Source organism: Gossypium hirsutum, chromosome A06, assembly GCF_007990345.1.
Source record: "Gossypium hirsutum isolate 1008001.06 chromosome A06, Gossypium_hirsutum_v2.1, whole genome shotgun sequence".
In the NCBI taxonomy this organism is placed as follows: Eukaryota; Viridiplantae; Streptophyta; class Magnoliopsida; order Malvales; family Malvaceae; genus Gossypium; species Gossypium hirsutum.
The window spans coordinates 44,306,576-44,316,986 of record NC_053429.1 but is presented as its reverse complement, the minus strand read 5'-3'; the positions used below and the strand labels follow the sequence as shown (position 1 = coordinate 44,316,986).

The 10,411-nt window shown below is 28.1% G+C and overlaps 1 protein-coding gene across 1 annotated transcript; it reads left to right on the top strand.

Annotated features, from left to right (window-relative positions):
* Positions 1–631: 631 nt before the first annotated feature.
* On the top strand, positions 632–8,972 carry LOC107963028 (nucleotide-sugar uncharacterized transporter 1-like). The gene is made up of 5 exons (XM_041115399.1): positions 632–761; positions 2,715–2,863; positions 8,307–8,491; positions 8,588–8,700; positions 8,914–8,972. Exons 1-5 carry the CDS (start codon positions 632–634, stop codon positions 8,970–8,972), a joined length of 636 nt encoding a protein of 211 aa, XP_040971333.1.
* The last annotated feature ends 1,439 nt before the right edge of the window (positions 8,973–10,411 follow it).

Below are 10,411 nucleotides of genomic sequence, written 5' to 3'. Positions count from 1 at the left end.
AACATTTTGATGTAAAAATAGATAGCAGAAGAATAGTTTAGTTACCAATTGTAACAAAAAAAAAAGTTTAAGTATGAACTTTTAAAAAAAAAAGAGAGAATAATTTAAATAATAATTCGTGGGTTAAGTCATTTTAAAAATAGATTCAATTGTTTAACTAACTGTTTGCCTAACAGAGATATTTAACTTTGGGAAGAAATTGTTTAGATACTACTTGTAATAATAATAAAAAAAATAAAAATAAAAATAAAAAGTAGAAAGAAAAAACGATGTAGTTTAGGTGTGGATTAAGTAAATTAATTAAGGACAGTTTTTAATGCATCATTAAAATAAAAGGATAGTTTTTAATGCAAATAGGCCTCAAAAGCAAGAAAAGAATGCATTTGTTCCACGAGAACTTGAACATCGATCTAAATCACGTATCCAAAAACTGTTCTCTTTCACCTATGAAATATCCGAGCTTATCATAATGGGCACGACAATTTCATGTTACTTTAAAGAAGACGAAATTTCTGACAACAAATACTTAGCTTTTCCATCTTTCAAATTATTGTCATCGTTTATTCTCTACTTAATTTATCGTAAATCGTTTTCCAGGGTTAGGTTTGTATATAGTAGTTATACATGAGAAATGGAAATAGAGAAAGCAAAGCCAGATTTTGAGACAGATAAGACCAAACATAGCGGAATTCTGAATTATTTGTTAAACAAGGATTTTAGTAGAGTGCTAAAGCGCAAAGGCAGTGATGCTAGCGAAACAGGTATGTCATTATGAAAATGTATTTCCTTTACTTAATTAGCCAGAACAAAACCAAGTTGAAACATTTCAAAGACGAGTTTAAACTATTAGTAACTTAAAAGTTTTTTCTACTAATATAAACAATATTATGGGTTTAGAACTATGAAAATAATCATATTACAACTAAGAGTTGTACAGATTAATAATTTCAAATAATATTTTTGAATATTTTTTATAGAATAATTTTGAAATTACTACTAATGTTTTATATGCATTCTAATAAAGTTATACCTATTAAATTAACAAATATATTTATTGACTATAAAAGAAAAGAATATTTATAATTATATTAAAATGGAAAAGAAAATCCTCCAAGACACGTGTTTTTTTACGAGCTGCTTTTAGTGTTGAATCTTTTATATTGTATTTGGATGAAAAATTTGACAAATAAATTTTACTTTTACTATTTTTTTTAAAATTTCAAAAATAATTTAATTATTTTAAAAGAAATTATTGAATTTTTAAAAATTATAAAAAATTTTAAGAGTGGAATTGAGTCACTTAAATTCTTAAATCGATATTTCTTTTCTCAAAATTTCATTTAATTTAATATTTAAATAATAATATTTGATACATTGTTGGTGCATAAGTTTTATTTACTGTTAATAAATAATAATATGACATATCATTCTTAAATTAAATAAAGAATATAGAGAACTTGTAAATAAATGCTAATAATTTTATTTAAACATAATTAAACATTAATTGTAACTATTATAATTAAATATTAATAACTCTCGAATTTAAGATCTTGGGTCTAAGGGTTTAGTGTCTTGTGTTTTAGAGTATAGGGTCTTGAATTTAGAGTCTTATTATTATTTATGTTTAAATAAAGTTATTTGTATTTATTTATAAGTCTCCACTATTTTTTGTTTTATTTAATAATGAAGTGTCATGTTATTATTCACCAATTGTTCATGAGACTTATACATCTACAGTGCATCCAATCTTCTCCCTTTATTTTAATTTATATTTTTTTATATGTTTATATTATTTAAAAATTTTATATATTTTTACAAATCCAATATATTTTTTATATTATCTACCTATCTATCTACTAGTGTTTTAGCCTTTCTGGCTATATTTTCTGCAACTCCGCTCATTTCATAAAGTATTTTACCCGGTTTAACGACAGCTATCCAATACTTAGGAGATCCTTTCCTCAAACCCATACATGTTTCTGTAGGTCTTATCGTAACGAGTTTGTCTGGAAATATACGTACCCTATATTTTTATAGAGTAGCAAATATTATTTTGAAGGTAGTATTATATTTGTATATTTATTTTTATATAGAATAATACATATGCAAAATGAGATTTAAACTTTAGACCTCATCGCATTTATAAACTCGATTTTATCATCTCATGTAAAACACATTTGGTTACTATTTCAACTAAAATCACGTTTGGAATTTATTTCAACTTATAAATTTGTTACATAATTTTTTTCACACATCATAGGTGTGCCATAATCTAGTTTAGTATATTTAAGAGGTTTACTAAGTTGATGTTACATTTCAATTGGATCCCAACTCAGTTAAATAATTACTGAAAACCCTTCCTTTTATAAAATAATAATATTACTGTATAGATATATTTGTCATTTCAAATCATATGAAATCTAGAAAAATATAACTAATAGAAATCGAACCTAAAATACTATAATTTTCGATACCATTATTATTTCAACTAACTTCATTTAGCTTTCAAATCAATTTATTATATATTTATTTATCACATGAATTTTTTGGGGCCTAAATGATGTGTGATAATCTAATTTAATTTTAATATCACTATTCTTTTATAATTGTTAATATTATTTGCCATCTTTACTGTTCCTAGAACTTTACTTATACTGTCCTTTGCTCGGCTTCATGTTTCCTTAATTTCTTCTATTTTGGTAACATTTACGAAGGAAGAGCTCTGGAAGAGCTGCAAGCCTCCATGTTTAGCTATTTTTCACCAGAAAAAGCAAAGAATCTGCAGCAACGACTTTGCACTCCTAGCGTTCCTCTTACCTTCAACTTTGTGGTTGCTATTGGTATTATATTCATGAACAAATGGGTTAGTATTCTAGTTCTCACTCTAACCTCTTCAGTCTATACAAAATATATTGATTTCTACCAAATACAGATACATAATACGTTATAAATATGATTGATGATGACAATAATATTTTTATGTCAATTTTTTAAGGAATGTATTAAAAAAATTAATGTAAAAGAATACTGATTAAATTAAATTTGATTTATACAAATTTAAATCTATATGCCTATATATAGATTAAAGGAAGGTGACCTTCCTCCATAAGACACGTGGCACACACCCACAAGCTATTTTTTTGTTTCATTTAATGAAAAATGGTTAATTTCTAATTTTGGTCCTTCTAATATGTTTAAATTTGTGATTTAATCTTTATATTTTAATTTTTAACATAATTTGATTTCTATATTTTTATAATTTTATTAATTAATTCAAATAGTTAATATCGTTAGCTTTTCAATTAAAATATTACATGGTTATATGTAATTTGAAAGAAGATTTTAAAATCCATAAAGTTGAGAGATTAATTTTTTGAAAATAAAAGTTGGAGGATTAAATTCCAAATGTGTGAAGTATGGAGACTTAGGGCCCTTTGGATGGGCAATGCGTTTACCTACAATTAGTGTAAAAACAATAGTTGTAGTGAGATTAGATACTATAGTGTGAGAGAAAAAGAAACCTGAACGTTAGGGGTGAGCAAAACTCGATTCGATTCGAAAAATGTTTCAAATTTCGAGTTAATCGAATTATTTGAGTCAACTTAAATAACTCGATTCGAGTTTCGAGTTCGAGTTGAGTTGAATTTTACAATTCAAATAACTCGAATAATTCGAATAACAGATTAGTGTGAATTCCCTTTTGGTCCTTGTCAACTTTGAAAATAAGCAAATTGATCACTCTCTCAACGAAGATTACAATAAAATAAAATAAAATAATTTTTAAAATTAAAAATATTTATAAAAAATTCAAAATTTATATTTTTAAAAAAATATATAAAAATTCTAAAAAAACTAAATATATATATAAAGTTCAAATTTTAAAAATTTTCTAAAATAATAATTTTGGGACCTAATTAATGATTCAAATTTATCATACTCAAGAATTTTATTATTATTATTATTATTATTATAATTATGCTTTGAATTTTTTTTAAATACATATGGTTTCAAATTTATGTGCTCTAACATGGAATTAGTTATATTGTAACAATATTTTTATTTGACATGGTTAACTTTTTTTTTAATTTAACTCGAATAATTTCACTCGATTCGAATTGACTTAAATTTCATTTCACTCGACTCGATCTGAAAAAATTCAAATTGAGTTCGGATGATAAAATAGGACTTGTTAACTTGATTAATTAGAATTTTTTTCACTCAATTTGATCGAATGCTCACCCCTGATAAACGTCCATCCAAAGGGACCCTTAGAGTCATAATTGTTTGAAGTGATAGAACCAGTCTTAATACTAATATGGAGAGAGGCACCAAATTGGTTGACCCTCGAACCAATACGTGCCAATAGAATAAGGTTAAAAATTGATTTAACTGGTTTTTTATTTTTTAAAGTGTTTTTATTTTTATGTTTTTTAATTGTTTATTTAATCGAACCATACGAACTAGTAATCTAACTAATTCGACCACCATTTTGATTTTAAAAACTTTACTTAAAATTTAATATTCAATTTTTTATTTTATAATTTAACATAAATAAATAATTAATCCAACACAAAAAATAAATTTACCATACTAATTTTTAACTAACAGTAACCTCAAATAAGGTAGTGCTCATATATCTTATCTCTCTTTTGTACAAAAAGAATTATAATAATATAAATTCATTACTCGAAAGAGAATATAATAACTTATTAATATCCAAATACTTTGAGGTTAAAATATTGTGTATGTAACACCCCTCAACTGGTCTGGTCGCTAGACCCAAGCAATAAAATACTACAAACAATTACCTCACAGTTACAAACAATTTACAATTCAAAATAAAAAATAAATATTAAATAATCACACACAAGCATGTATAAATACATTAATCAATCTATTTCAGGTGAGTATTGAGTATATGGAAGCTTAAAAACAATTCGAGACTAAACAGAGATAAATTTGAACCAAAAATAGAAAGTTGAGAAAAATCTGAAAATAGGGGTCACACGGTCATGTGGCCAGGCTGTGTGACAGAGCTCAGACCGTGTGTCTCTAAACATGGTTGTGTGGTCAAACCGTGTAATAGACTGTACCCATGTGAAACTGGGTTACACAACCATGTCACTGCCCATGCCAAACCTGCACCAAAATATAATAGACCATACAGCCGTGTGGAATGACCATGTGAGACACGACCGTGTGTCAGCCTGTGTACACCTTAAGAGACTTAAAATTTAAGCCATTTCATATATCTTAACTTAGACATCAAGCCATATCATTTTCAAATATCAATACCATTTTTAAAACACATCAAATTATGTCAAAACATGATAAATACCAATCAACCTAAGTGCCTAACCAATATGCCCATAATGACACCTCAATTTACAAGTCAAAACAATCATAAAGTATTTGATTAAACATGCCAAGTTTGATCACCTAAGCATATAACCATTCCATATTTGCCTTGCATCATAACCTCACAAGCTATACACAAAATTATCAAAACTATTAAGGTAAAAGCATAGTTATAACTTGACTACTACCCATTCCATACTAATATAATCAAGGCACAACATGTATTAACCAAATTCAAGAAATCATCAATCTTTAAGCCAATCATGTAACCAACTTAATCGAGACCACATTAAGCAATTACCAAGCAATACAACTTTCAAGCCATTAACACTTTGATCATTACCAAAATATCTTACATATTTACATAATTATAAGGATACCAAGATTCAACTAGCCATCAACTATAAAACCAACACTCCACACCCAAGACTCTTTAGGTACATGCCAACATCAAAATAAGAATTTCACCAACGCTTGAGTTCGAGATTCTCATTGGATGTTGAATCGATATGCAAACTGAATAATACTTAACCTGTGCACGAACAAACGATAATGTATACTGAGTATAACTTAATGATATTTCTATATCCAATATTAAATTATAATATAAATTATGTAATGCATGACTTAAGAACAATACCTAATACAAGTTAATATTGGAAAGCTACATGTCATCATGCATCATTTACTATTACAATTCGATTTACTTATAATAATTCAATGTAACATAATTATAACACATATACAATTCTCCCTATAACAATCAAAATAATTTTATCACATCAATATTATATACACATTTCAAGACTTAACTCTGGTATCCTCTATTCAGTTTCATTTATAATCAATGTCCCAAATCCATATCGTTATTTCATCCATCATACTTATATAGATATACGCAATTATATTTATATATATCACATATCAAAACATATTCAATTTCATATTATATTATTATACGATATTTCCAAAACTATTCACTTTAATCCTCATCGCAAATAATAAATTTGATCGGGTCAATTCAACTCTTTTTTATTATTTATAGCTTACCTTATGATTTTCTTATGCAATACAGTTCATAAAATGCAACAATTGAAGTTGGTCGGGTTATAGAATCACAAACCATAAACTCTAAACTATTTATTGATCATCTTATCTTTTCTTTTCTTTATCGAGGATTTAAGGTTTACGTTAGCAATTTTGAATTTGAAACTCTTTGAACCAAAGGCCGAATACTCCTCCTCTCTACTCTACTTAATTTCGGTTTGCATGAAAATAGAATAAGGAAATGAGTTTTTGTTGTTTCATTCCCACTATCTATATTTCATTCATTATGTTATTTTATTTCAATATACATTAATATAACATATATTAGTGTTAATATAATATATATAAATTATATATCATAACATTAATGACCGTCCATTACAACTAAAAACAAAGGTATATTTGCCTTTCAAGTCCTTTAGTTATATTTTAGTTTATAATTTAATAATAATCACATTTTACCACTTAAGCAATTTGGTCCCTATACCCTAATTAAAAAATAATTCAACAAAAATCTCTAACCTAAATTCAATCCGCTTCTAATATAACTCTGTAAGTATTTAATAAAAATATTTATGAGTTCGATTTACGAAAATGAGGTCTCGATATTTCAATCTCCAAAACCACCGACTTAGAGTTGATTCACTTGTACCTTATCTAATTTTCTAAATAACCAAAATTGTTAAATCAAACTTCAATATAATATTGTAATACTCTTGTAAATATTAACAAATAATATTCACTGATTCTATCATTGAAAAATAGAATTTCGAAACCATCGTTTTCGACTCCACTAACTTTCGGGCCGTTATAATGTAATTAAACCCCCAATTATGTTTTATATTTAACTCTATTAAAATTTTGATAAAAAAAAAAGTTAGGTTAAAATTAAGTATAACATGTCTTGATTTGAATGAAGCTATGGTTGAAGTTTTTGTTAGACATCCATTTGACACGAGTATGAATCGTGTTACTCTCATCTCCTACTTTCAGTATTGTATCAAAGTATAGCCTAATATAAATAAAAAAAATCATGCTATTTCCGTCCCTACCGTTAATATTGTATCACATATAACCTAATATAAATAAATTATTTGATGTTTATTTATTTATTTCTTCTTTTAAAGGAGAAGTTATTTTTGTTAAATAAGGAATTAAAGGTAATAAGTTACAAGTTAAAATATGTCATAAGTTCATCTATTCTTTACAAATTTGAAATTTAGTTATTGTATTTTGTAGGAATTTAATTTCTCTACTTTTTAGATTTCAAAATTTAACTCCAACTTTTAACATTATTTTTTTATTAAATTCAAATTTATTATAAGATCAAAAATTAATAAATTAATAAATTAAATTCTCAAAAATAAAATATAAAGATTAAATTTTTAATTTTAATTTTTCTAAAAAATAGGAATATTTATGTGATATTTTAACTCAAGTTATATAGGAATTATAGCATTGAAAGTACACGGCACACTTGAGTTATGAAGTTACATAATCAATTATGTTACTTTGTTTCCAGAAGCTTCATTTCCGCTTTTTCCATGTCTGTTTCTTGGTTGTCTTCTTCGATTAATTTGCTTCGTCGTTCTCTCCTCCTCTCGATTTTTATTTTTTCATAGCCATAACCACTTACAACCGCAGCCTTCTTTTTCTTCTTTTGTTGAAAAAACTCTCTTCCCGTTTCGATCTGCGTCTGTTTTGGCACACTTCAGTCGGTCAAGTCCAATTTTATTTTATTATTATTTTCTTCTTCTTCTTTTTTACCGTGTTATTCGTACAAAAGAGAAAAGTGCCGTATCCGTATTTCATAGGTTGATTTGGAATGTTGGAGCTTGCATTCTGGCTGAGTAATAATAGTGGTGCAATTAATTATTTTTGTCGTCGTCTGTCGTTTGCAGGTGCTAAAGAATGCGTTACTACTGACTTTTATTCATTACGTAGTAACTTTGGCATTGATAGCCATCCTGAATGCATTGTCTTTGATTCCTCCCTCTCCTCCATTAAAGTCGACCATTTTATTCACTCTTGGACTAGTTATGTCTCTTTGCACTGGCCTTGCTAATGTCAGCTTGAAGTATAACAGGTGAGGAGGTGTATATATATAGTATACTACCTACTTACCTACGAGTGAATCTTTTATTGTTTTGCTCGCATAATTGCTTTTCTTTGTTATTCGCAGCGTTGGATTTTATCAGATGGCTAAGATCGCTGTTACGCCTACAATCGTTCTGGCAGAATATCTATGGTATAAAAAGAAGGTTTCTTTCCCCAAGGTCATTGCTTCTTTTCAGTGTAAAAACTTCAGAGAAAATGACTTTTATGTATTAACAGGCCAAAAAGAGTCATATATATACATGATAAGAATAGAAAATAAATCACCCAATAAATTTATATAAATTCCTAACTTTTAAAATAAAATTTGTAACTTCTCTCCTAAATATATTATTTATATATTTAATAGATATCTGCATATCTAAATATATTCCTCTAAGTTGGTGCGTGAAGATTATGAACCCCCAACTTGTGTAGAAGATATCCAAATTATTGTGTCCCCAATGCCATAGTGAAGATATTAGCTAGTTGCTCACAGCTGCGAACATAAGCAGTTTGAATATGTCCATGTTGAATCTCATCACGAATAAAATGACAATCAATTTCAATGTGTTTTATTCACTCATGTAACACGAGATTTGCACTTATATGTAAGGCTACTTGACTATCACAATACAACAACATAGGATCATAGTGAACAACACCAAGAGACAACAAAAGACCCTTTAACCATTTCAGTTCACACATAGTTGTTGCCATGGAATGATACTCTGCTTCAGTAAAAGATCTCGACAATATATGTTGCTTTTTAGTCTTCCAGGAAATAGAGAGGTGCCTAGCATCACAAAATACCCAATGAGAGATCGTCTTGTTAAAGGACAACATCCCTAATCAAAGTCACAATAACCTTATAGTCGTATTGTGCTCGTAAAATCATTCCTTATCCAGGACCTCCCTTCAAATAACGAACCACGCACAAAGCTACTTCCCAATGAGCTTTCTTTGGTTGATGTATAAATTCCGCCAAGTATTGAACACTGTAGGATAGCTCAGGTCGAGTGAGAGTCAAGTAAATCAATCTTCCTACGAATCTCTGATACTTTTCTGAATCTGCCAAAACAACACTCTCTACCAAGGCTAAATGATGATTTTGTTTAATGAGAAAACCAGATGGTTTAGCACCCAATAGCCCAGCTTCACTAATAATATCCAAAGCATATTTACGTTGGCAAAGAAAAATCCCTTTGTGATTTCGTGCCACCTATACACCCAAAAAATATTTCAATGTCCCCAAATATTTCATGTGGAAATAGTGGCATAAATAATCTTTAAACTTATGGATGACAACACTATTACTTCCTGCAATAACAAGATCATCAACATACACTAGTATACTCAATTGTATATTGTTCTAATTCAAAGTAAACAGTGAATAGCCAGATTGAGATTGAAGAAACCCATACTGGTTTAAAGTAGTTGTCAATTTTGCAAACCAACACCGAGGGGCCTGTCTTAAACCATAAAGTGATTTATGTAATCTACAGAGTTTGTCAGCCTGTTGAGTGATAAAACCAGGATGCATCTTTATGTACACCTCTTCTTCTAAATCTCCAAGCAAGAATGCATTATGAACATCCATTTGATGAAGTTCTCATTTCTTTGTTGCCGCCACTGAAAGAAAAGTTCGTCTGGTCACCATTTTTGGTACAGAAGCAAAAGTCTCATTGTAATCAATTCCTTCTATCTGATTATTGCCACGAATCACCAATCGAGCTTTATAGTGTTCAACCGACCCATCTATATTATATTTGATTTTATAAACCTATTTACTGTCTATAGCTCATTTTTGCAATGATAAATATTCCAAAGTCCATGTCCCATTAGCCTTAAAAGTTACTCACCCATGAAATTTTTCTTAAACGCTCCCAAGAAAAACTCCCATGTCAATAGG

Coding starts and splice junctions, on each gene's coding strand:
- LOC107963028 (XM_041115399.1), top strand. CDS start 632: ATGGAAATAGAGAAAGCAAAGCCAGATTTTGAGACAGATAAGACCAAA. Junction 8,492..8,587: donor GTCAGCTTGAAGTATAACAG/GTGAGGAGGTGT, acceptor TGTTATTCGCAG/CGTTGGATTTTATCAGATGG. Junction 8,701..8,913: donor GGTCATTGCTTCTTTTCAGT/GTAAAAACTTCA, acceptor TGGTGCGTGAAG/ATTATGAACCCCCAACTTGT.